This window comes from Tasmannia lanceolata, unplaced genomic scaffold (assembly GCF_043159265.1).
Source record: "Tasmannia lanceolata isolate RefF3 unplaced genomic scaffold, GAP_Taslan_0.1 ptg000007l, whole genome shotgun sequence".
Taxonomy (NCBI): domain Eukaryota; kingdom Viridiplantae; phylum Streptophyta; class Magnoliopsida; order Canellales; family Winteraceae; genus Tasmannia; species Tasmannia lanceolata.
In genome coordinates, this window is record NW_027518684.1 from 1493651 (window position 1) to 1519900 (window position 26250).

General features: G+C 39.9%; 3 protein-coding genes across 4 annotated transcripts; 1 reads left to right on the forward strand and 2 right to left on the reverse strand.

Annotated features, from left to right (window-relative positions):
- Positions 1-944: 944 nt before the first annotated feature.
- Positions 945-1960, reverse strand: LOC143880762 (uncharacterized). Of its 2 annotated transcripts, none has more exons than XR_013251782.1 (3): positions 1718-1952; positions 1543-1637; positions 945-1444 (listed from the first exon to the last, which is right to left on the reverse strand). XR_013251782.1 is itself a non-coding variant. In XM_077383734.1 (3 exons), exons 1-3 carry the CDS (start codon positions 1935-1937, stop codon positions 1321-1323), a joined length of 435 nt encoding a protein of 144 aa, XP_077239849.1. In that variant the 5' UTR covers positions 1938-1960; the 3' UTR covers positions 945-1320. The 2 variants fall into 2 exon arrangements, 1 of the variants encoding a protein (XP_077239849.1); XM_077383734.1 differs by having other exon boundaries at positions 1722-1960.
- Positions 1961-5592: 3632 nt separating this feature from the next.
- On the forward strand, positions 5593-10619 carry LOC143880763 (putative plant SNARE 11). The gene is made up of 9 exons (XM_077383736.1): positions 5593-5669; positions 6081-6173; positions 6432-6552; positions 6686-6723; positions 7877-7971; positions 8268-8347; positions 8820-8876; positions 9043-9135; positions 9234-10619. The coding sequence occupies exons 1-9, from the start codon at positions 5596-5598 to the stop codon at positions 9387-9389; spliced, it is 807 nt and encodes a 268-aa protein (XP_077239851.1). The 5' UTR covers positions 5593-5595; the 3' UTR covers positions 9390-10619.
- A 1891-nt stretch (positions 10620-12510) lies between these two features.
- Positions 12511-23923, reverse strand: LOC143881369 (putative L-cysteine desulfhydrase, chloroplastic). Its single transcript, XM_077384406.1, has 2 exons — positions 22344-23923; positions 12511-12861 (listed from the first exon to the last, which is right to left on the reverse strand). Exon 1 carries the CDS (start codon positions 23715-23717, stop codon positions 22347-22349), a length of 1371 nt encoding a protein of 456 aa, XP_077240521.1. The 5' UTR covers positions 23718-23923; the 3' UTR covers positions 12511-12861; positions 22344-22346.
- Positions 23924-26250: the final 2327 nt, after the last annotated feature.

Sequence of the window (26250 nt, forward strand, 5' to 3'; positions counted from 1 at the left end):
TGGTTGTAATTGGAACATCAATACATAAACAATTTTTTTGGATATAGATATGCTATTTGTTCTCTATTTAGTTGTCGCTCTCCTACATCTAAACCATGAAAAGGGACTTATCAACAGTCAGAATTGGATTACCGGCACAAACAATAGGATTATCAACCAATTCCCTAGGTTATCAACCAAAATCTAGGTTATCGACTCCCCCAAAATAGGTCATCAACCAATCGGAAGTGAGGTTATCAACACTCAAAATTGGATCATCAACCCATTCCCTTGGTTGATAAAGCTACTGGAATTCAAAATCCAGGTTATCGACTCCCTCAAAACGAGGTTACCAACATTCGAAAGTGGGTGATCGACCGAAAAATTAAGGTTACCAACCTCCCATTTTTTGGGTCATTGACCTTGGAATGTGGGTTACCAACCCAGAAAAAGGGTCACCAACCATTTTTCCGTCCGATGAGTGAAGCTGCTGGACTTGAAAATTAAGGTTACCAACCTCCCATTTTTTGGGTCATTGACCTTGGAATGTGGGTTGACAGAAAAAGGGTCACCAACCATTTTTTCCAGCCGAGTAAAGCTGCTGGAATTGGAACTTAAGGTTACCAACCTCCCTTTTTTTGGGTTATTAACCTTCGAATGTGGGTTATCAACCCAGAAAGAGGGTCACCAACCATTTTTCCAGCCGAGTAAAGCTGCTGGAATTGGAACTTAAGGTTACCAACATCCCTTTTTTTGGGTTATTAACCTTCGAATGTGGGTTATCAACCCAGAAAGAGGGTCACCAACCATTTGTCCAGCTGAGTAAAGTTGCTGGAATTGGAACTTAAGATTACCAACCTCCCTTTTTTGGGTTATTAACCTTCGAATGTGGGTTATCAACCCAGAAACACACATGTCTAAAACCTGTTTAAATTTACAAGTTCCAATATTCAAATTGAAACACAAACACAAATACACTTCCATAAAACCTGCTTACATTTACAACTTCTCCACATTCATAAACAAGTTCACAATTCCATAAAACCTGCTTACATTTACAACTTCTCCACATTCATAAACAAGTTCACAATTCCATAAAACCTGTTTCACCAACCAAGTTCTCCACCCATTCACAAACACAAACACACTTCCATTAAACCTATTTCAATTTACAAGTTCTCCACCCATTCACAAACAAAAACACAGACCATAACAACTTCCCTTGCCATTTAACAAATCCCCTGCCAATCTCCATTAAAAAATAAAGTTTGATCATCAGAAAAAATAAACATCCATCAACATTAGAAGGTGTTCCTATATAAGTGTGCAGTCCCCAAACTCTCATCGTAAAAATCTCTCACAGAGTTGCAGCCGAAATTCAGGAATGTCTGTCGGCCCAAAGTTCAGTGGTTGACCATGGTAGAGATGCTCAATCGCTTTTAGGACAAAAGCGCCGCAATCAACCCTGTATAAAAGCATGCATTGAATGGAGTTACTTTTAAGATAACTACGAATGAGATAGGAATACTAACAAAAATTCGAAAGTTTTAAGTTTGAACCCACCCATTGTTCTGCTTTCGGAAGCCATCCATCTGTGAATATGGAAAGTCATCGATGTTGCAACCCCGGCCCTTCAAATATTCCTTCATTAATGCTACCTGAATTTAAGACAACGAAGGAATATTAAGTGTTATACATATGGAAGTAACTTTAAATGTTACGGAAGATGTTAATTTACTTACAGTGGGAGATGCTCGCTCCTGAAATGAGTCCCCTTCCATTGAGTTGAACTCGACCATCTTTTTATTCACCATATCAACAAGCACAAGAGCCCAATGAAAGTCTTGAGAGCATGGGATTAAAAGCATCCCAATATCTTCTGACGGGATATGGTCAAGTGTACGATGCAACAGCTCGTTCGCCAACCGATCGGAGTCCAACTTATTTTTGTCATCCATTGAATCACACCCTGAAGTCTTATATCCCTGTACAATGAAATGAATTTTGTGGGAACACTAAATCATGGATAAGTTGTAAAGTAACATGTATAGCTACAAAAAAGCCTCTTACATGTACTGACGAAGGAATATATACAATCCGTCCAATCAAGGCATTGCTGGAGGCGCACAAATACTTCACATATACATCCAACACCTACAACTACATCAAGTGTCAAAACAAGTTTATCAGGTAAATAGATGGGACTTACCAACAACAAATAAGGGATTATCAAGTGCAAAAAATTGTGATTCATGTACAAAAGGGTTTACATAAACCATATATATTTGGGTCGTCAAACACTAATACCAACTTTATTAGTAGGGTACCAACTCTATAAGAACAGTTTCAGAGATAATAAAAGCAGAAGCCCTAAGTCACCATTTTAAAAGGGTTATAAGATAGGGTTATCAATCACAATAAAGATAGGGTTATCACACACAATACAGACATGGTTATTATCACACACTAAAGACAGGGTTCAAACGCATTAATGGAAGCACTAATCCTAAGAGAGTAGATAAGCTACTAACCTTCACTTACACTTCGTGGGTTTCAGGCGTTAATGGAGAAATTTGCAAGAGGTAGGCGGTAAACTTTGGTAGGTGAAAAGTAACAGAGAGAAAAATCTAGTATAACGTGTTCTTTTTGCCATGAGGGGTATTTGGGTAAAAGGCCATGTCAGAAAAAGGTGTTTCGACCTCCGTTCACCAACTTTCAAAAGGGTGTCACCCATTCACTATTTTCGTATTTTTCTGTCACCAGTTGACAATTTTTCCAAACTAAAAAGTGTATAGTCATAGTTCACAAATACCGGTTTTTACATGGTGTAAGCTCGTATATTCCAGTATTTTTCAGAAGGACTGTACTGGCCACACCAAAGAACGGTATAATATGGAAACCTCTATAGTTCGGAGGGTTGGGATCATCCTATTGAAATTTTCTTTTTAGGTTGTGGCCCATCAAATGGATGGTTTGGATCATCCTATGGTGTGGCGGGCGGCTCGTACAGTCCTTTTTGAAAAATATGGGAGTATACGGGCTTATACCAAATAAAATCTCCATAAATACAGTAGAGAAGGGTGGCCCGAGGAAGAAAAAGGGGCTCCCTTTTGACAACTTAGGCACCCCAATATAGATCCGTGGGTACCACCTTCGATAGATCTAAACTGTCCGTTTGATAGGCCCTGCTTTGGGATCTACAAGTAAATCCTAACATTCAAGAATATGTAATGTTTTTGCTATTGAACATGGACCGTTTATGAGATCCAAAGCAAGGGCGGCTATTATATGGACGCTTCAGATCAATCGAAGGTGGGACCCATATGCTTTAGTAGGAGGGCCTCATTGTATTACAATGAGGTCGTGGCCTATTGAGGCAGGCCCGCATGAATGGATGATCCAAACCATTCATCTGTTGATCCCAGCGGTAGATAGGTTTGTCTTAGGATGATCCTAACCCTTGGACTCGTAGAGATTATAGAAGCTCCACAAATAGAAGGGTTAAGATCATCCTATGGGGCTCATTCTTAGGGTTTGGCCTACTATTGGCAGGCATAAAAAAAGGAATGACTTAGTTCCTCCATTCATGTGGCCACACTTTATTTTTCAAGGTGGTCCCACCTCTCATATTCTTCTCTTTTATAAAGACGAGTGGACCACCTATTACTCTTTATTACTCTCTTTTACTAAAGAGTAAAGACCATCTGTTGTAAGAAAACATCAGTTGCTAAGGATTCTATTCTTAGTGATTTTTATTTTTCTATTTTTGTGTTTGTTTTGTTCTTCTCCGCTCCTCTGCAACTAAATAGACATGAACATTGCTCGGTTTTATGGTAAAAACTCAACCCGAACTCCCACCATCTTGATGTCCACACACCTTCTCACATCGCGCCTTTAATAACTTTTCATGGCCCAGCCACAAGGACTTACAAACCCCAATAGACCTCACCTTATGTGCCATATTCGTAAAGCCACTTATGCCTCAAGCAAGCTCCTTAGGTCTGGTTCACTTGGTTTTGTACTGTGCTTCTTGATGACCAACTCCAATGCAATAACTTTGATTCATCACTCTTTGTCGTCTGTTCCTTGTATAATATATTTCTTTACGTTGATGACATGATTGTCTTATCGAATTGACATTACCACATTCAATCCTTTATCAGCACCTCTCGGGACATTTTGACATGAAAGACCTTGGAAACTCAGTCTCTTTCTCATCATAGAAACTATCCGATCTCCAAATTCTTTCACTTAGTCAAACCAAAGTATACTCTTGAGTTACTTGAGCACAACAACTTTGTCGGTCTGTTTGGTTGCCCATCATCCCGGCTCTGTTAGGGGCTTGGGTGCCACACTACACGTATTTACCAAGTAGAGTAGCGGTGATGAGTGTTTGGTTGTCAATCTTGTAGAGTAGTGGTAAGGACTGTCACAACCACTATAGAGAGAGAAGAAAAGAATAAGAGATATAGAGAGATCATTCTCAAGCAGAAAGGGACCTTCTGTGGGTTTTGGTTTTTGGCCCTCAGTGAGGCCAAGCATACTCTTGAGTCTTGAGTTACTTGATCACACCGACTTTAGGGTAGATTGGCCTCTGAGAAGTTAAGGGAGAGATTATTGGTTAACGGGGAGGAAATAAAATGGAAAAAGTCCCCACAAATCAAGGGTTAGGATGAAAAGAACTTTAGGGTATGGCCCACGCATATCAAAATATACGACCTCCACTTGTATTTTTGCTCACCAATGTATTTCCAACGATAATTGAAGACGAAATAATCAGAAGGAAAGTGATATATTCATCCCTTTATTTACTTGGGAAAGTGATATATTCACCCCAAGTAAAAAACAAGGGGTGGAAATATAAACTTCGCGGGAAATAACCCCAAAAATTAGGAATGCGAATCCAGCGCACGTTAGAGTAAGCAGCGCTATATTAGTCATTAAGCCCCTTATCATGCGCCAACTCTGAATACGTTAAGCTCTGATACGAAGATCCAACGAACCAAATGGGAAGATTGAACGCTGATTTCTTCAGGTATTTTTATCATCAGAAACCCTAAAAAAACGATCTCTGAAGCTGTCAATCTGATTTCTTTCGTCGACTTTCAGATGTAAAATGGGGGGAAAAAAAGTTCTCTGATTTTTGAACCAATATTTTCCTTTGATTTAAGAGAATGTTTGAATTAGTTTGAGAACCCATTCACTGAAAAAAATAGTAGATTAAAATTAGGGTTTGTGGTTTAGGGTTTTGGATATTGGAGGAAATTAAGAGAAGAAAAACAGCGGAGAAATAGCTTTCATTTTACTTTTAATCTTTTGACGGGTGCGATTATGAAAATAAGGGGGTGAAAAAAAATCAGAACTGGGTTTCCCCTTTTAACCTTGATTTTCATTAGATTACCTATCATTCTGATATGAAGAAAGATATGGGTTTGTGATTCTTTGAATCTACATTATCTTCCTCCAATTTTATAATGTGGTTTCTTCTGTTAACAGGAATTGAATTTTAATGACGAGAGGCCCAACTGAATTATAGAGTCATGTTTATGCAGATTAAAGAACTGATTTCCTATTCTGGTGCCTGGATTCAATGCTTAGGGTGCTCCAATTTCTACAATGGATTTATCCGCAATCAGCATCGAGCTAGCCAACATTGATGGACAAATCAGTGGCATCTTTCGAGCTTTATCGTAAGGATTTTGAATATCTCATGTAAAAGTTTATATAAATCATCTTTCCTAAAGGTGGATTCGGACATGTATTTGGTGTTTTGAATGGCTATATTTGATATGAAAATCTTATTCAATTCTTTGTGGGTATACAAGGCCTTGCTGATCCCCAACAGCAACTTCTTTGCGGGTATTCAATTCTTTGTGGATATACAAGCCTAGAAGTTCTATACTTTGAGCTCTATATTTTATTTATAGATGTAGATATGCCGTTTGATATCAGAAGTTACTAGAAAATTGCCAGTTATTGTAATTTGGTCATTGTGGTTGCTTTTTCTTCTTGAGTTTTGGGTTTCTTCATCTACCAATTAATGAGATATTGACATTTTGTATAAGGATTTATGAACAATTATGTGATGTGTTTGGTTACAGAAATGGATTCCAGAAGCTGGAGAAGATTAAAGACTCAAATAGACAAAACAGGCAACTGGAGGAACTTACTGGAAAGATGCGGGAATGTAAGAGGTATATGAATCTCTCTCTCTCTCTCTCTCTCTCTCTCTCTCTCTCTCTCTCTCTCTCTCTCTCTCTCTCTCTCTCTCTCTCTCTCTCTCTCTCTCTCTCTGTTTATGGTGAATCTACGATGGTTTCTTGAGGGTCACATTTTTGTCGTTGATTGCATGCCAGTAATATCTTAAACAAGCTACACATGGAGCGTGCCGTATTCTAAACAAAGGATAGCATCTAAGAAAAACTATGCTATTTGTTTTCTTTGCTTTGTAGACTTATCCAAGAGTTCGATAGAGAAGTTAAGGAAGAGGAGAGTAGAAATGATCCAGACACCAACAGGATGCTCAATGAGAAAAAACAGCGATGGTTCTTTCCACTCCTTCATTTTTTTTGGGTGTTTATAAGCTGTGGCATTATTTCTTTTCTTAATAGTTTTCTAAACTCTAAACACTTTAATAAGCTTAATTCATATTCAGTATTACTTACTTAACGGCTCCAAACTGAATTATGGTGTCATGGTTTTGCAGATTAAAGAACTGAATTCCTATGTTGCTCTCAAAAAGCAGTGAGTTATGAACTATTTCTTATAAGCACTTTTTTCTGTATATATAACACATGACCGGGGCTCATGAATCTCCTCAACCGTGTCATTTTTCCAGTAAGTTCTTATAACCACTTTTTTCTGTACCGATGAACTGGCTGAAAAACAATGGAGTGACCCTCAACCGTGTCAAGAATCTCCTCTTTGACATCAACAAATCTTCATGGGTAGTTGACTCCATCTCTCACCCAATGAATAATGTTGGGTCACCCTCAACCAACAGAACATCAAAAAATATCTGTCAACGAGACGTATCCCACTTGGCAGCTCACGGGTAGTTGACTCCATCTCTTGCCCAATGAATAATGTTGGGTCAGCCTCAACCAACAGAACATAAAAAAATATCTGTCAACGAGACGAATCCCATTTGGCAGCATATGAACCTCTACCTTAGTGGAACCTTTCTAACCAATAGGATCTGAAAAAGCCCAACTAGCCTTGCTCTCAAAACTCCTAAGGAGGCCTCAAACTCTTGTCAGAACCAGATTCCCAAAACTCAAACCATCGAAATTTTGCTTCAGGAAACTGGGAGGGGGAGGGGTCCATCTGGGATGCGCTCTACAACAGCTCCTGCGAATCTCCCCCTAGGATCTATGGAAAGAAGTCACCGATAAGATTTGTTGTTTGATACTACGGACACTCTTGGAATTCTCCTTAAATACCCTTGTCTATTTCCTTCCAAACTAGCCAAAGCATAGAGTAAAGAAACAATCTCCAGAGGTTCTGTTTGCGAGTTTCCACTGAGCTTTTATTTCTACTTGTATCCTTTGTTTGCTTCTGATAAAATTTGGTATTTACCAAGAAAAAACTGAGATTTTCATGGTTCATAAATGCCCTATAACTCATCGATGGGGACTTTCTCTAATTTAAATTTTTAATTGGATTTGATAGATCATTTGAAAGGTTCTTTATATACTATTTGGGAAATAATTTATTTCACGTCTTTCATGATGTCAACCGTTCTGTTTACTGTAGTTGCTGCTATCCATTTTTCCATTTTCATTTGTTCAAGTCACGGGTGCCATTTCATAATCATTTAGTTTTTTCAAGCATTGTTGTAATTATTTTACTTTCCCGAGAATTTTGTCCCATGTTGTTCTTGCGGATGACATTTCAGGTATACAAGTAGTCTTGGAAACAAGCAGGTTGATCTCTTTGATGGGCCTGGTGGTGGAGAGGGATTTGGTGAAGAGAATGTTCTTCTGGCTTCATGTAATTATATGGCCTTCTTTTGTTTGGATCTTCCGTGACACCTTTTCCTTCTTCATGGATTTATTTTTCATACTATTTGCACCCACTAGAGTTTCATATTGTTGGGATCATTGAAACAATTTCTGTGTGATCCAGCACTTCAATGCTCAATCTACCTCAAATTTCTTTAGAAGCATTCATTCAGTCTTTTTAATTGGGACAAAATCTGGCCCACTAACTAAGCACTATTTTAACTTGGGATGTTATTTTTATGTGTCCTGTCCATAATTGCTGAGGCAGATCTTTAAATTGTGCAGCTATCAGCAATCAACGGCTAATTGATAGTGGAAACCGGATGATGGATGAAACTGATCAAGCTATTGAGCGGTTGAAAAAGGTTTACTTACCTCCCTAAGATTAGTACAATTGTCACTGTTTGAGGTCAGATGATTGTTCAAACTCATTCTTTTTTAAATTTACCATTTTTGAAATCATAGTGTTCTGTCAAGTGCAAACTATTGAGCTTCTTCCAATACTTTGTTTCTTCTTTCTGAAATCACTGATCTGAGGGTCTGTTTGTTTGCAATTCCTTTCCTTTCTTTTCTGCCATTTATCTTGAATTTGTTTTCAGCTGTTTGGTTCAGCCCAAGTTGGCTGAACTACAATCACTCCTATGAGCCAACATATAATGAAGGTTCCCATCTACTTCACAATGCTTAAAATTTTAAATAAACTGTCTGCACTGTCTATTTTACCTTAACTTGCTGCTAAATTTTCGATCTTAAATTTTGGGGTTTCAGTGCGAACCTATTTCTATTTATTACCGTGCTTTATATTTAGTCATTTCTATTAATTACCTTAGTTCATAGGTTGTTGGGGACACTGTCAATGTTGGTGCAGAAACGGCAGCTGCTCTTAAGGCGCAGGTACATGATCTGATATGATTATAAAGTTCTGCTTTCTTGGGTCATCACTATTTAAGATGTGATTTGCCTTTCCATTTGACTTTTAAAATTTGATGTAAAATTAAAACAGTTCACAATTTGATATATAAATTAAATTAAAACATTTCACTTGTATATATTATTTCAGACGGAGCAAATGAGTAGGATTGTTAATGAGTTGGACTCCATACACTTCTCAATCAAGAAGGCTTCCCAACTGGTTAAAGAAATTGGTAGACAGGTCAGTTTTATACTTTTATCAACTATCCAACTCTTACTTAATTCCCCCCTCCCCTCTGTTTGTGTGTGTGTGTTATTTACTCATTTTCGTTCTTCCAGGTTGCAACTGACCGGTGTATTTTGTCCTTGCTCTTCCTAATTGTTTTGGGAGTGATAGCCGTCATCCTTGTGAAGGTAGAATATACTTACCATGGTAGCTATTATATTCTGTTTTACCTGCATCTACTGCTATATGCAGTCTATGGACTAAACTAAAGAAAAATAGGGAAACTCTTCCTAAATTATCCTTGACTTCTTCTTCTTCTTTTTTCTTTTTTTTTTCAAAATTAACCATGCATTGACCTGATTTATTTGTTTTTAATATGATCGATAAATTCATTTTGTGTCCATCAGAAGACCATGCTTGCCATTTTATTGTGGTTTCTTCTGGAAATACTTAGGATATTTCCTTGGATCTGTTGAATTCATAGAGTAAGTTACAAATCTGCATTTTAGAAATGTCCAGATTATAGCTGTTTTTAATTAAAAAGGATCCAACATCATCTGTTATATTATTATGTTGAGGCCTTGTTTGTTTTAAATTTTGAGTCTGAAACTGATTATTAGACTTAAAGTAGCATTTAATTTTGAATACAATCATAGGTTTTAGGCTCAAAATCAGTTATCAAAATCCAAAACAAACAGGGCCTGAGGTTGTCTGAGCTCCTTCGTGTCGAATTTCCATTGCGGTAAAAATCAGCCATTCACCTTTCATGAATGGCTTCATTTTCGATTTTCAGAATTGATTTTGAGCCCAAAATTGATTATTATACTTAAAATTGAATGCAATTTGAGTCCAATAATCAGTTTTGGACTAAAATCAATTTCAAAATCTAAAACGTACAGGACCTAAATCTTCTGCTGATTGTCCTTCCCCTATACAACACACACCAACCCTGTATCTGCAATTTGAAAATTTTGGAGTTTAATCTTTAGTTTTTTGAGAATTGTGATTTCCCACTTTGATACAATGTCGAAATTTTAAAAATCCATAGACTAGCAATTTATTTAACCTCACCAACTTTTCACTTTGAAGTTTCTTGTTTATACTTTATTTAAGCTTCTTTAACTACTCACCTGTCAATATTCAGCCTGTGAATCCAAATAACAAAGATATTCGGGATATTCCTGGAGTGGCGCCACCAGCACTTTCTCGGAAACTTCTTTGAGATCCCAATCCAAGGTGAGAAAGTGGAGCTGATTCTTTACACAGTAAGGTCTGATTGGATGATTAATCCTGGTTGATCAATGCAAGAGTTTTGGGTGTTTTCTTGTGATGATTAATTCTTTTGTTTTTTTTTTTCTTATTTATTTAAGGTCTGATTGGTGTGTTAGGCAGATTTTTTTTTTTCCTCATAATTTTCTTAAATAGGGTCGTCGTTGTTCATTAATATTCTTAAACTTGGAAACTAAGAAAGTGAAGACTTATATGGACCATTCCAGTGAGGAAGGACTTGTAATTCCTGTCTTACAAGGTATGTTTTCCTTTATCTGCAATGAAAAATACAGATATGAATAGTATATGGAAACAAAACAATGCTAGGAAGTGGAAAATGTGTTCTTTTACTTTGATTTTCAACGACCAGAAAGTGGTTGTGAATGGGGGAGAAAAGTGAAATGAAACAGAAAGTATAATTCTGCTAAGTTGGGATTTCAACCACTGGAAAGTAGTTGAGAAGGGGATGAAAAGTGAAGTGAAGCAGAAAACCGAATCAGGTCTAAGTTTTTCGGATCCGAGTTGGGTTTTTCTGGCAGTTGTGCATTCAAAACTCATAGGGCTATGTGTCTTCTGGTATGGAGTTGCACAATATAAATTCAAAAACTAAACCGCACTGGCTGATTTCGTTTCACAATTTATAAGGGAAATGATAAATTTGCCCCCTTTTTTTTTCTTGGGACTGCCCCTCTAACGCAAAAGACTAGTCATAAATGCAACAGAGGGGCTGTCTCGTATTCATTTTCTATGCAATAGAACTCGAAATAGAGGAAAAGTTAAAATTCTGCCGATGGAGTCTTCACCTGCCAAATACAATGCGAGAGGAGGGTTAAGCTAACGAAAATAGTCATATTTTCAAAGATTTTCTAATATTATATTTTGGGGAAAAAGTGTGGTAGGTTATTGAGAGGGACAACCCAATAACTTAAGAATTTGATTTCTACTCTGATACAATTCAAATTAGGCGGAATCTCCTTATCCTAGAAGTCGGTGAAATGTTAAATCTGTATGAAAACATAAATAAAAAAAACTCCGGGGCGGTTTGGTATACGCGGATTTTAGAATCCAGGATTTTAGTTTGAAAACAGTGTAAGAGAGGGTTCATGATCAAGCTGTTGTATGCTGTCCTAACAGCGTTTCTTGAATTTTAAGTGAGAATTTCAGGTTTTAAAAATCTCTCCTGTATCCTAAGATTTTTAAAACCTGGAAATATGGGAGGATATGCTACTCTCTTGCTGAAGGAAAGAAGGCCGAGAAGTAAAAAACAACGGCCGGTCCACTTCTTCTCGTCTCTTAGTTACAATTTTGAAGAAATCCCGGATTCTAAAATCCGCGTATCCAAGCGGCCCCTCAATGTTGACGAAAATTACAAGAAAATGAGTTGGGCAATGGTTGAAAAACTTAATCTTCAAGCAAACACTTTTTAAAAAAAAAATAATCTCTATGCACCTAGAATCCAGAGGGCTGGGTACATTACATGAAGAGAGAGAGATTATTGACAAATCAGAACGAATCCATAGGTGTAACATGGCAGAAGATTCTAATAAGGAATAGCCCAAGATGCTCCCAAAGATCCCAACATGCTCCAATCATGCTAGCCGATTATGTAACTCAAAAATATTGAGCAGCTGAAACTCTCAAGTCTAGCGTTCTCTGTTCTTTTTTCTTCTTTTTTTCGGATCTCCCTCTCTCATGATCCTCTCATGTGCTCAGAGTTAGGGATGGCGACTGGTTCCCTTGAATGTAAATAATATAGTGAACTTATCATTTATTTTCCTGATAAAACTCGGTAAAAATAAACTATAATGATAGGCAGCTGATATTGGCACTACCATGTTTTGATAATTCCACAAACTTACCTTGTGTTTTCTAACTAATTGCCTCATGAGAGCTTTTGGGGAATTGTAATAACTTTTGACCGCTGGTTAAATCACAAAAGACAAGGTGAGTTTGCACAATTATCAAAACATAATGGTGCCAATATCAATACCCTAAATATATCTCAATGATTTTTCAGAATCTCAAAAGAAAAAAAAAATTGGGATTTTGTCGTTCTAAAAAAATTAGCAAAATCACACGTTATTTCCAAAAATAGCAGAGATATTTGTGACAAAGGTTAGGTTAAAAAAAAACTCAGATTAGATAAAGCTTAATTTATTTAAAAGGTGTCATTACATGGTCTGCACACCAAGCTGTGGTCTTCCAGAACCTCCCTTCATCTTTCACTTGATCTGCCATGGCTAGATTGCATAAAAAGCTAAAGCATGATAATGTTTATGATCATAAACAATTACAAGAATGCCATAGATCTCCCATTAGAATCAGTACAGAAGAAGAAACCATGCGTTTTCGGCCCTGAAAATCAGACCATTTGCTTGACACCATGGATGACATTCAAAAAAGACTGAATCCATGAAAATCTGCTGTTATTTACCACATTTTCCAAATGTCCCCTGCAATTGTTCAGCCCAACTGCACAAGAAATAACAAACTGTATATACAACGGGAATATGTAAGTTGGGAAAGGTTAATGAACAGCACCTCATGTTTAGTCAAACTTTTATATGTGTTGTTCACATTGATATGTTTTTTTAGAGGAATGCTAGACTCACCGACGCCCTTGCAAAAAGGGGTGAAAGGGCACCCCCATTGGTCAATAGCCATTTATGATGGCACAGAAAATTATGATAGTCTGACCTTCTCGACTATTGGTTTGCTCGCACAGCTCTACTTATATAGATAGGCTTAGCGATTCATCTTCATTACTGTCATAAATGACTATTGACCAATGGGGGTGCCCTTTCACACCTTTTTGTGCAAGGGCGCCTGTGAGTCTAGCATCCCTCTTTCTTTTTTTGTAACTTACATAGAGATTATGAAGCAATTGGGGATGCAATCAGAATGTTTTGCATTCCTTGGACGACCCAAAACCATGGTGCAATTCAGTTAATATGTGAGAAATTATAGAGCAAATGCCATTGGATAATAATACAATCTGCTGTGGAAACACATGGAATTGTAAATATATTAATGTGTGCATGGAAAAGGGTTTTGTCTATGCAAGTGCCTCTATCATGTCTCACACACAAAAAGAGATAGGGATGAAAGCTACAGAGATGCCACTATGAAACATAGCAAAATAAAAATGGGGATACATAAAAATGGTTGTGAATGGAACAATTCATCCAATAGGTCCCCCAATGCAGATGGGCCGAAAATATACACGGTTGGTGCAACTTTGGCCTCCTCAGTTGTGACTAACCATTTGCAGGCCATTAATCAGAGACAGATTGGTGTTTTTTTTTTTTTTTTTTTGCCGCTTAGTTCATCCGTGGTGGGGATGATAGGCCTTGTGAACTACACGTGGAGATCAGGCAAGTCACAATTTGGGTGGGCCTTGCGGGTTATCTATCTGGTTGTCGGTAAAAAATCCCACTAGGAGATCTCATGACTAACCAATCAAAATAAATAAAAAAGCTCAGCAAGCATGCATAGAATGGTACAAGAGTGAGGTCATGAGGTGGATTCCAGCTAAACCACCAAAAATATTTTATATGTAACTGCATACATACAAAGCATTTCTGCACATCAGAGAACTTGTCAGTATGCACCAAGCAGAAAAGATAAAGTCTAAAAGCACAAGCATGTAAAAGCATCAACATGCATGATGTTTATTAACGCTATCTATCACTTTGGTAGGCAGCTATCTATCACTTCAATAAATTATCGTTATCTTCCCCCAAAAGAAGCTATGTGAACTTCAGCCTTTTCCCTAATGGTGATGGTCTTCTCAACTGTATAGCATTGAGGCCAAGGGTTCAATCTTCATGCTCACAGACCACAAGAAAAAGGAAGGGCCAGGAAGTGTTTGTCCTCACAATAATAAACAGAGTTGTGTTTTCATTGACAAAGTTGAAGTATAGAACAGTGAATGCAGCAGTATATGAGTGGTCAGGCCTAAATCATTGATAGCAAACTCCGGCATTCTGCAGGATACACTGGTGATCAGATTGCAGTATTTGGGGAAACTAAACATAGATATATAATACGTTGGATCTTCTCTCTTAACGGAGCAGTGATAAATATAATGAAATGTGGGACTAGGAGGAGAAAAAGAGAACAAATGGATTGGTGGCCATTAGTGTTGAGTCGACTCTGTTTCGGTAACCGTGGTATGGAAAAGGCTCAAATAAGAATTCACGTCTCTGTTAAGAGGAAGCCAAGGCCAAACCTTCCTGCACTGGGAAGGCTGTAGTTTTATTCTCGGTCTCATTTGTTCAAGATGCAAAAGTCTTTCACTCTGCCATTGGTCGTGTCCATATGCAGTCATTGAAAACAAAAGAGAGGAGACAGTGATCCTTACCAACCTCCATCATTGTTAGATACATGAACTCAACACTGTCCAGCACTTCTAAATAGCATGAACAGCACAAAGTACATTAAAAATCTGCAAGCGCAAAAGGATCTTCCCCTTTGATAAGCATCTAGTTTTTATCAAGATATACAAAATATCTCACTTGTGTATTACCGGTAGCATATCTCTGAAACAGAACACAGAAACCCACGGAGATATCACAAATACATCAGTCATTTAATCAGGTCCATCACTTTGTCAACCTCACATATATGAGATGTAGGACAAACATAAAGATGGCCTCCTGGCTACAACTCGCATCTAGTTCACCTCAATAATACCACAAAATGCGGATGCAGGTCAAAACACGGCCCAAGCGAATCCAAGTCGGCTTGGCACGACACAGTCGTGTACTAGGTTGACGCAGCTGAGTAATCGATTGACGTGGTCATAACTCGAGAAAGTCAAAGGACTTTTGATTGACTGTGTAGGGCAAAATTTGGACTCAGAGAAGAATCCGGCCAAGGTAAAACGGAGTCAACTCAGGGGAGTCCACAATGACGTGGGGGAGTTTTGAAACTATGAATAATACAGCTAAACCGTTAAGCTTGCAGTGTTCAGAAAGATAAGCATGACCACCTTGATTAAACAACCCAAAGCCTTCCCAAGATAAGAAGGCCTACCGAATACCGCAGACTGCAAGGTTCACGCAGAGTAAAAACATACTGATAAAACTGCTCACAACAAAGTGACATCAAGAGGCTAATGCCTTTGCAAAGCAAAAGCCAAGGCACGCTACTCTGTGCAATACTACCCATTCAACCTGGGTCCATTCACAAGAACTTCATGCGGGCTCACTAACGAGTAATGACAAAACAAAAATCATCTGTTGACAGCAGCCAGTGATTGCAAGTAGGAGTCAGGGACAAGCTTAAACAAATCTCTCTGTGGAGAGTGGTATACACTTAACACAAATCTCCAACATTATGGTAAGTGTCAGCCCCCTAAATTCGATGGCATAGGCTTTGGCTTGTGGTGGCACCTTGCATCCTTGTCAATAGCCATGTGGGCCTATGGAGTTAGGCCAAGAAGCAATCAAGGTGAGATAAAGGCCATGGCATGAAAAGACCAAGTGTGGATGGGCTTGGCAAAGAGGCATGGCAAAGACCTTGGTGGCACGGCACAAGTGTGCAAGGCAGCACATGGACAACAAGGCCAAAGCATGGCTAAGATGGCTAGTGCACAAGGCATGCACACATTGGCGGGCTGAAGCATTGGCGGGAGCGGCAACGTGCAATATGCAATGGCATTGGCGCCTAGCAGTGGCATTGGCAGATAAGAGTGGGCCAAACGTGGGCAGGAATTGGCCAATTGCACTCGGCATGGCGCACAACGCTAGAGCGGGCAGTTTGGGCGGTTGGCGCCCAAGCAATGGGCCAATGGGCGTGGCAAACAGAGGCAAGAGGCAGCAATGCCGTGCGGTTTTGCAGTTATGCATGTGCCATCAAAGCATTTGTCCAAGGGGGGCACTTCACATGAAACAATGGACACTTAGGCATGCAGTTTGTGCAGAAATGCAGCATGTTTGGGCAGTTTCAAGTAGTGGTAACACTTGGCGGCTTGCTATTGTAAGTGCATGAACACATTGCCCTTGTGGGCAGTTTACATTGGCCAATGGCCTATGGGCAATTTAAATGTTAGAGCTAGCGCGCGTGGGCGAAGGATGTCCATTTCTGGTACTGGTGGTACTGGACAAGCTCTCAGGGAATAATCTCTTTCTTATTTCTGCCTTTCTTTCCCAAGACGACTAGGAACAGGTAAATCCCAAATTTCACTTCGAATTACGGACCTGTTTGAATGTTGGCCAATGGCCTTGAGTTGGTTGCCAAAACTGGCCTACATGTTGGAAAACAACCCCATGCACCAAAGCAATGGAGGATGCGAGTGTGTTTTGAGGGAGAGCTTCTTCGTAAAGGCATTTTGGCCTAGAGAGCTTCCTTGTAAAGGCCTTTTGGCCTAGAGTGGGAATTTGCAAGAGTGAAAGCAATAGATATTGCTCGTGGAGTACGCATTGTTTGGGCCGAACCATGTTAAAATTCGGTGTCCCTTGTGCATTTTGTGTTGCTTTGTTTCTGCTTCTGCTTGTCCCTTTCTTGAGAGAGCCTCGAGGGTAGATCTGGCTGACTAAGTTGGGAGACTTAGTGCCATCACGGGCTGCTTTGAGTAGGAGCAAAACGACCCCGTGACAGTTTGGTATCTAAGCAAAGTGATCGAAAGAGATGATGGGTGGATCTGCTATGGAGCAAGAAGGAGAGGGTTCAACGGTTGGAGGACTTTGTTGGCTTGCCAGGTGGAGATTCAAACATGGTTCTGTTGCAACAAGTTTTTACACTTGTTATGGAGATGGAGACTCTCAAGAATGCTCTCGAGGGCTGTAGCATCGATGCTATTCAGGACTACAGTGCCTTGTTTGCATCTTGTGAGTGGCGCCTACATGTGCAAGAAGAGGAGATTGCCTTGTTGAAAGAAGAAATGCTCGGCCATGTGGGTGGGAATGAAGGTGGCAGCCAAAGAGCCAAAGCCCTTTTCTGGAGTTCGCTCGGCCAAATAGTGGGAGAATTTTCTATGGGACATGAACCACTATTTCAAGGCGGTTCGGACACCGGATGTGGATAAAGTTCAGTTCACAAGCATGTATCTTACGGGTGATGCAAAACTATGGTGACCCACAAGATCTGAGGAGAAGAGTTGCCCTCAAATCACAACATGGGATGGATTGGTGAAGGAAATGAAGGATTAGTTCCTTCCAAGCAACGCGGTATGGGCTTCTAGAGATGCCTTGAGGAAGCTAAAACACACTAGTAGCATGCGGGAGTACGTGAAGCACTTCTCGTCTTTGATGTTGGATATCAAAAAAATGTCGAAGGAAGACAAACCTTTCAAATTCATGAGCAGACTGCAAGGGTGGTCACAAGCGGAATTACGTAGGCAAGGTGTGAAGGACTTGCATGTGGCAATTGTGGTGGCAGATGCACTAATAGATTACAAGCAGCCAACGGTTACTTCTAGCGACGATTCTTCTAGCGATGATGGGAGGAAGAACTCCAAAGCCAAGAAGAAAGGCAAGGCTAAGTTCCACCGAAAAGGAAGAAAGTCCTGCCAAAGAGGTGCGAGTGGAGAAAGACACTCTTGCAAACAAGTTTGGGTGCTTCATCTATAATGGCCCTCACCAAGCCCGGAATTGCACAAAGAGGGAGCAGTTGGGTACCTTAGTTGCGGAGAACGAAGGCGCCTCTACTGAAATAGCCCGAGTCAATCCGCTCCAACTTCTCAATGCGATCCAAAGAGAAGGGAGCCAAAGCAAGGGCTGATGCTCGTGGAGGAATAATTTACTACAATGCAGTCCGTGCAATGGTTGATAGTGGAGCAACGCACAATTTTGTTTCTGAAAATGGAGTACAGCGGCCGGTTTTGAGGCTAACCAGCGATAGGAGTCACATGGAAAAATCAGTGCGTGGAGGGGCGAGAAAGATTCCTCTAAGCTTAGGGGAATGACAAGGAGTTGCAGAATTCTTGATGGTTCCAGTAGATGACTTTGAAGTCATCCTTGCCTTGGAGTTCTTTGTGAAAGCCAACGTATCTTTGATGCCTTGCTTGCAAAGGATTTTTGTGATGGATGTGAAAAGTCCGTGTTTTGTGCCGATTCTCAAAGTTGAGGGGGAGGCGGCTGAAAGGTGTTAAGTTATCCGGTGGAGGATGGACAAAGGAAGGAGAACACTTCAACCGTATTGACAAAGCAAAGAGGGCATAAGAAAGAGCAAGTGTTGGAAAAGGCTTTTGGGGAAGAAGATATAGTGTTGAGGCAGAAGGAGAACCTACCAATGACATAAAAGGTGTACTCAAGTCATTTAACTTAAGTTAGTTAAGGTGAGAGCCATGGCATGAAAGGTATGAGCGAAATATAAATCATGGTGAGATGTGGGCCTAAGCTGATGTAGACAAGCCCCACATCTAGGATACAAAAATGGAAACAATCTCAAAATAGAAAGTGCTTTGGAGGCACACTTTGACACAAAGGCATAAGTTCAACGAAGGGATTATATTCAAAATATATTCAGGAGACATAATAAAGTTTAGGCATGATCTGTAGTCCGAAAGGGTTCCATTGAAAGTATATTTTCAGGAATTGGTTGTTGTAACTTTAGAAAAGGAAGTTGTCATTAAAGACTGCTTTGAATGGGTGGGGGAAGGGTATCATGGAAGATTAATTTCAGACGCAATGTTTTCGACAAAGAACTGGAGCATGTGGCTCGATTGTTGGGGGTGTTGGAATCCTGCTATATTAAAAAGACCAGCGAATATAAAAGGGTATGGATCTGGAGTTCCTTTGGGGTTTTAGCTTCAAATTATTCTACCATGAGATTGTACCTTACCCTGTTACCTCGCAATTAGCCAAAGTGTAGAGCATTCCTACTCCCCTAAGGATTCACACATTTGCATGGTTGCCTTCATCGACAAAATCGTCACAACAGATCACTTGCAAAATTGTAACATGCTAATCATCAACCATTGCGCCCTATGTCAGTCAGGAGAGACAGTGGATCATATGCTACTACATTGTAGCTTAGAAGGAGAAGGGTAGAGCCGAATATTTACGAGAAACAGTTTGGCATGGGTCTTTCCATCCAAGATTATTGATTTGTTAGAGAGCTAGACCTATGTTCCCTCGAAAAAGAAAGGGAAAATCCTTTGGCAGGCAGTATTACTAGCAACCATTTGGGTCTCTTGGAAAGAAAGTAACTCACGAGTTTTTAAAGCTTTGGTCAAGAGCTCACACTTTATCTACTAGAAGATCGCCTTAACTATCTTATGGGTTAAGATCCTCCCATCATTTAGATTTGTTTCAGCCTATACCTTCTCTTGATCGGTCCCTAGGCCCATGTTTCCTAAGCTTAATTTCAATGGATCTAGTATGGAACCTAGGACCAGCAGGTATAAGCGGGGTTCTTAGGTATGAGCATAGTGCAACCAGGTGGGCCTTCTCAGGACCATTAAGAGCCTTGGACTCTAATGTAGTGGAGGTGAGAGCGGTTCTCCAGGGCATCAGGACAACAGGGCATCGGGACAACAGAGAACAGAGACCCAGACAGACTAATCGTAGAAGGAGACTCACTTGACGTCACTCAGTGGCTTGACTGAAACCATCCCCATCCGTGGAGATTCGCCCACTTGTTAGACAAGATTCATGACCGAGTGGCGGGCTCCTCCATTTCATTTTAGCATATCAGGAGATCAATGAATACAGACGCTGATAGACTTGTGCTCCGCGAAAATCAAACATCCTCACCTCCTCTAGGGCTCTCCTATTTAAGGGACGTAAGGCTTTGGCTTAAGTTGTGGGCCCCCCATGTCATTACCAATGAGATAACATGTGTACTTAAGTCATTTAACTTAAGTAAATTACATTAAGTTAAGTGACATAGGGTGTGGGCCATAGTATGAATGGTATGAGTAAAATACAGGATGGATTGTGGGCCCTAATTGATGTGGACACCCCCCAGATCTAGGATACAAAATGGAAACAATCTCAAAATAGAAACGTCATAAAATAGAAAGTGCTTTGGAGGGATATTTTGAGGCAAAGGTATAAGATCAATGAGGAGATTAGATTCAGATTATATTCGGGAGAATTAATTAAGTTTTAGCATGATTTGTAGTGCGAAAAGGTTCCTTTGAAAGTAGAGTTTCAGGCACTGGTGTAACTTTAGTAAAGGAAGCCTTTGTTAAATACTTTTAACTGCTTTGAATGGGTGGAGGGAAGGATATCGTGGAAGATTAATTTCAGATGCAATTAGTTAGACAGAGAACTGGACCAAGTGGCTCGGTTATTGGGGTGCTGGAATCCTTCTGTATTAAAATGACTGCCGAAGATAAAAACGGGTTGGATCTAGAGTTCCTATGGATTTTCAACATCAAACCATTCTACCATCAGATTGTACCTTCCCTTATAACCTTGCAAATTAGCCACGGTGTGGAGCATTCGTGCTCCCCCAAGGGTTCACACATTTGCATGGACTGCCTTCCTTGACAAAATCCTCATAGTAGATCACTTGTGGAAACTCCACATGCTCATCATCGACCACTGCCCTGTATGTGTGCAATCAGGAGAGACAGTGGATCATATGCTGCTACATTGCAGCTTGGCAAGAGAAGTGTAGAGCCGAATACTTAGGAGATTTGGTTTGGCATGGATCTTTCCATCAAAGATTGTTGATTTGTTAGAGAGATGGGCCTATGTTCCCTGAAAAAAGAACGAAAAATTCCTTTGGTGGGTTTTTTTTTGGGATCGCTTCCTTTAGCAGGATTTGGGTCTTATGGAAGGAAGGAACTCATGAGTTTTTAAAGGTTTGGTCAAGAGCTCACACTTCATCTATTGGAAGGTGATCACCTGAACTATCTCATGGGTTAAGATCCTCTCGTCATTTAGGTTTGTTTCAGCCTATCGCTTCTCCTGAGTGGTCCCCTCCAGGCCCAGGTCTCCTAATGCTTGGTCAAGAGCTCACACTTCATCTATGGGAAGGTGATCACCTGAACTATCTCATGGGTTAAGATCCTCTCGTCATTTAGGTTTGTTTCAGCCTATCGCTTCTCCTGAGTGGTCCCCTCCAGGCCCAGGTCTCCTAATGCTTAATTTTAATAGATCTAGTATGGGTAACCGAGGACAAGGCATAGTGCGACCAGGTCGGCCTTATCGGGACCATTAGGAATTACGGACTCTGATGTGGCAGAGGTGGGTGCGGTTCTCCAGAGCATCAGGACAAGTTAATCGTAGAAGGGGGCTCAACGCCATTCAGGGGCTTGACGGAAACCATCCCCATCCCTGGAGATTCACCCACTTGTTAGACAAGATCCATGACCAAGTGGCCAGTTGCTCCGTTTCATTTCAGCATATCAGGATATCGGCGAACATAGATGCCGATAGACTAGCCTGATCCGGTGAACAGGGATAGTTTGGAGATATTTGATTTTCTTCCACCTTGATAGATAGCTTTTGTTTGTACATATTTTCTTTTTATTGTCGTATCCCCCGTATTGACCGTTTCAGTCATTTGGGGTTTCTCCTCCTTTCTTAATTAATAAGATTGTTATTAATAATAAAAAATACAAAGTGTGCAGAAATAGAAACTATTCTAAAATAGAAATAGGTCATGGCTGGATCACATCAAGAGTACTGAGTCTACTGACCATTGCCAAAAATCCACATCTGAACAGCTTAAAATCTAGTTTTCCAACTGATATGACTACATTGACTAAGACAGAGAGATAAATCAACAGCAATTTGTCAGGCATGGACTTCACACTTCAAACATCTCAGGTTTCAATAGATATCATCTCTAGGTTGTAAACCCATGATTTAATTCTACATTAAGGAACTTTAAGGGGTGAAATTGTCTACGTCAATTTATTACAAAATAGAGTAGTTATCCCAAAACACGTAAACAAAAACCAAAATACACAATTCATAACATTACCGCATGAGTTATCAATACTAAATGCAAAAAGAAGTTTACACTTCAGTTTAAGCTCCGAAAATGCATACCTTTCAGTTAACCTGAAGCATCTCACAATTAAAGCCATCCTGAACAAGCTGGTTTATCGCATCTCTGAACTTGTAGTAATCATCAGCAGTGTTATAAATTTGGTGAGATATTCTCGCATACCCAGTCAAACGGACATCTTTATCCTGAGCTCCATTCTCCCCATCTCTAGGGGCCTGATAATATATTGGAACTTCAATACCAAATCTCTCCCGCAAATGGGTCCTCAACTTCAAAGTATCCTTTTCACTTGAAATACTCAAACAACCCGGCAAACCAACCATGGCCATGCTTGAACACATATCCGGCGGCATCCCAAGATGCGTTCCCCATGACTTCGCCAGCATCTCTGCCATCTCAACAACAGCATCATGGTTCCTTTTCCTAATACCATCAATACCACCTTCAAACCTATTAACAAAATCAATAACAGACGGAACAACAAGTTGCGCACTATAATCCCTCGTCCCAATCCAACCACTTTCTATAGCCAACCCATTTCCATACTCGTGAGAAACAACAGGATGGTGCAAGTCAGACAATGCAGATGATTTCCTACAGTACAAAAATGCAACAGACGGCGGACAAAAGAACCACTTATGCAAATTACTGGTATAAAAATCCGCCCCAATTTCCTTCACATCAATCTCAACATTACCTATAGCATGAGCTGCATCAACAAAAACCTGATCCACACCTTCCTCCCTACAAATTTTAACCAATTGCTTAAGAGGAATCACCACACTCGGCATAGAAGTTATATGATCAATTACAGCTAATCTAACTTTCCTACCATTAGATTTCCCTTTCTCCAAAGCTTTTCTAAATTCAAATACAATCTCATCATTAGACCTAACTGGAAATGGCAATTGTACCTCAATTACACACCCTCCCGCGCGCGAAACATAAGCCTCCATAGATTTTTTCACTGCTCCATACGCATAGTGAAGCATTACAACAGCATCTCCTTTCTGAAATCTCCCTTCTGAGAATTCATATGCGATTTTTTGGAGGACTATTGCAGCCGCAGTAGTGGCGTTATCAACGAGTGATACTTCTTCTACATCATCTACGTTGATCAGATCTTTGATCACTGATCTGGACCGTTGGATCTCGGATTTGAGCCGGTTGAAGTAGAAATCGTCCGGTTGCCGAAGAAAGGCGATCTGCCACTGGTTTTGAACGGCGAGGATCGAATTAGGGCAACTTCCGAAGCTTCCGTTATTTATACGAGCGATTCCGAGGTCGTGGTGAGAGAATTCTGAGCGGATTTCTGCATCTGTGATTAAAGAAGGTGAGGGTTTTAGCTTCTTCGAGACGTGGTTATTGAGATTTGAATCTCCGTTCTCTTTGAGATCGTCGTGGTGAGAATCCATGGCCGGAGAAGGTGGAAATCGCTAGGGTTTGGAGGTTTTCTGTAATTGGAGCAGAGGAAGACGAAGAACGCCCATGGAAAAATAGGCTTAGGGTTAGGGTTAGGGTTAGGGCTTTAGAAAAGAGAGGATTTGGTTCTGAATATAGAAAATAGAAATGCAGGAAGGACGAAAAGAAAATGAAAAATGGCATTTGCGTCCATCTCCCAAATATGGGGGACGATGCTAGGATGCGCTGATGTGAGTAGTGGCCTTATATGCACAGTATAATGGGCCCACATAATTGGATGATCTAAACCATTCAATTTTTCGCTAATGTGGGCCTGCACGAGCCAACAAAAAAAAAAAAAAAAAATTTGCGAACGTTCCAATTGTTTAATCGATGGTTACCTGAATAGATATCTTAACATAAGATTTGGGGGCGACCCATCAAATCAGGGGCTCCATCACCAAGCATGTACCAAGTGTAGAATGTAGGTAGGGATTTTTGTCTATGCTATGCAGAATATATGCTAATCCGTAGTTTAAGAAATTCATATTATGCAGAAAATGGTTTGTTTTTTTTTTTGGCTATTTGTGTTAACTTACCAACTTCTCCAATAGCTTAAGGTGCTGAGGAAAGGCGTTATTTATCTTTTATACTTTAACACTCCCCCGCACGTGTGGCCCACTTGGCAAACACGTGGCACATGTGGTCCCACTTTAGGCCGACCATCGCATGTGGATTTTTTGCTATCCGGAAGGTTTGAACTCGAGACCTTTGGCTTTGATACCATGTTAAAATTTGAGAGAATAATAGTAATCTTTGATACTTACAAAGATAATCCATTGGTGCTTTTATAGAGCACTTACATAATAAACATTGAAATAAATCAAGACAACTATGGAAAGAGATAACACTAGAATATTCTAATATAAACTAATCAAATCTACTTTCTTAATCTCTCTTGCTTGCCTCTTCTAATCCACTTGGCTAATTTAGCTAGTTGCTTCATTTAGCCACTTACCCAATCTACCTCCAAGATGATCCAATGGTGAGATCTTAGCCCAATCCAACCGTTGGATCCCACATATTCTAACATGCCCCCCTCAAACGTATATGGATTGAAAATCGATATACGTTTGACAATAATGAAAAAATTCCCAATACAGTATAATTCCCCAAATTGCAAATGTAATCAAAATCAATCGATATGATGCACACTTCCAAAAGTCTATGATGAATATCCATTGATAAAGAGTGATGTTGCTGCCATTGATGATGGTTGCCGAATAAGAGGCCGCTTGTTGATGAGTCACAAAGAAGGCTTAAAAGCCAATAAATCATAGCCTCAATATGACTAGATGATACTCGAGCCTCAATGGGTGAGTAAGAATGGGTTACTATGGACCAATGTCGGAATGGGCAAGAGATGGGTCACTATGGACCAATGCCGGAATGGGCAAGAGATGGGTCACTATGGACCAATGCCGGAATGGGCATGAAAATGGTCACTATGGACCAATGCCGGAATAGGCAACAAAGATGAAAAAGACAAAGATGGGTGGTAATGAATGACAAGCGGCAACAAACAGTGGAAGATTTTAATGACAAATTAGGCGACAACACGTAACTTTTAAAACATAGGACAATAGTAAGAAGGTTTATAAAAGATGGGATTTGCAAGATGGGAGTTGGGATTATGAAACCCAAGAGAAATTATTCTCATCCGCCATGACAGAGAGCATGACCATTTCCTATGCAGAACCAAGAGAATCACCCTGCCTAAGATTAGAATGAAGGGGAACAAGGAAAATAACACAGAGAGCACATGGCCGTTTGGTGAGAGATGGAGGTCCGGCGTGGGAGATTGTAGGAGGCTCGGCGGACAGCTAGATCGGCCGTTCGCAGGAAAACGGTGTAGCAAACTTCGAGGTTAAAGCACCTTAGGACCGAATTGCTTTGATACCCTGTAAAATTTGAGAGAATTATATTAATCTTGGACACTTACAAAGAGAATCCATTGGTGCTTTTATAGAGCACTTACATAATAAACATAGAAATAAATCAAGACAACTATGGAAAGAGATAAACACTAGAATATTCTAATATAAACTAATCAAATCTACTTTCCTAATCTCTCTTGCTTGCCTCTTCTAATCCACTTAACTAATTTAGCTAGTTGCTTCATTTAGCCATGTTAACTTGCCAACTTCTCCAATAGCTTAAGCCGTTGGAGAAAGGCGTTATTTATCTTTTATACTTTAACACTCCCCCGCACGTGTGACCCACTTGGCAAACACGTGGCACATGTCCCATTTTTGGCTGACCATTGCATGTGGATTTTTGCTATCCGGGACGTTTGAACTCGAGACCTTTGGCTCTGATACCATGTTAACTTACCAACTTCTCCAATAGCTTAAGCTGTTGGAAAAAGGCGTTATTTATCTTTTATACTTTAACAATTTGCTTCGCATTTTTCAATCTTCTAGAATAAAGTAATCCTTTAATTCTCCCATCTACCATTTATCATGGTGTAAAACTATGTGTGGTTAA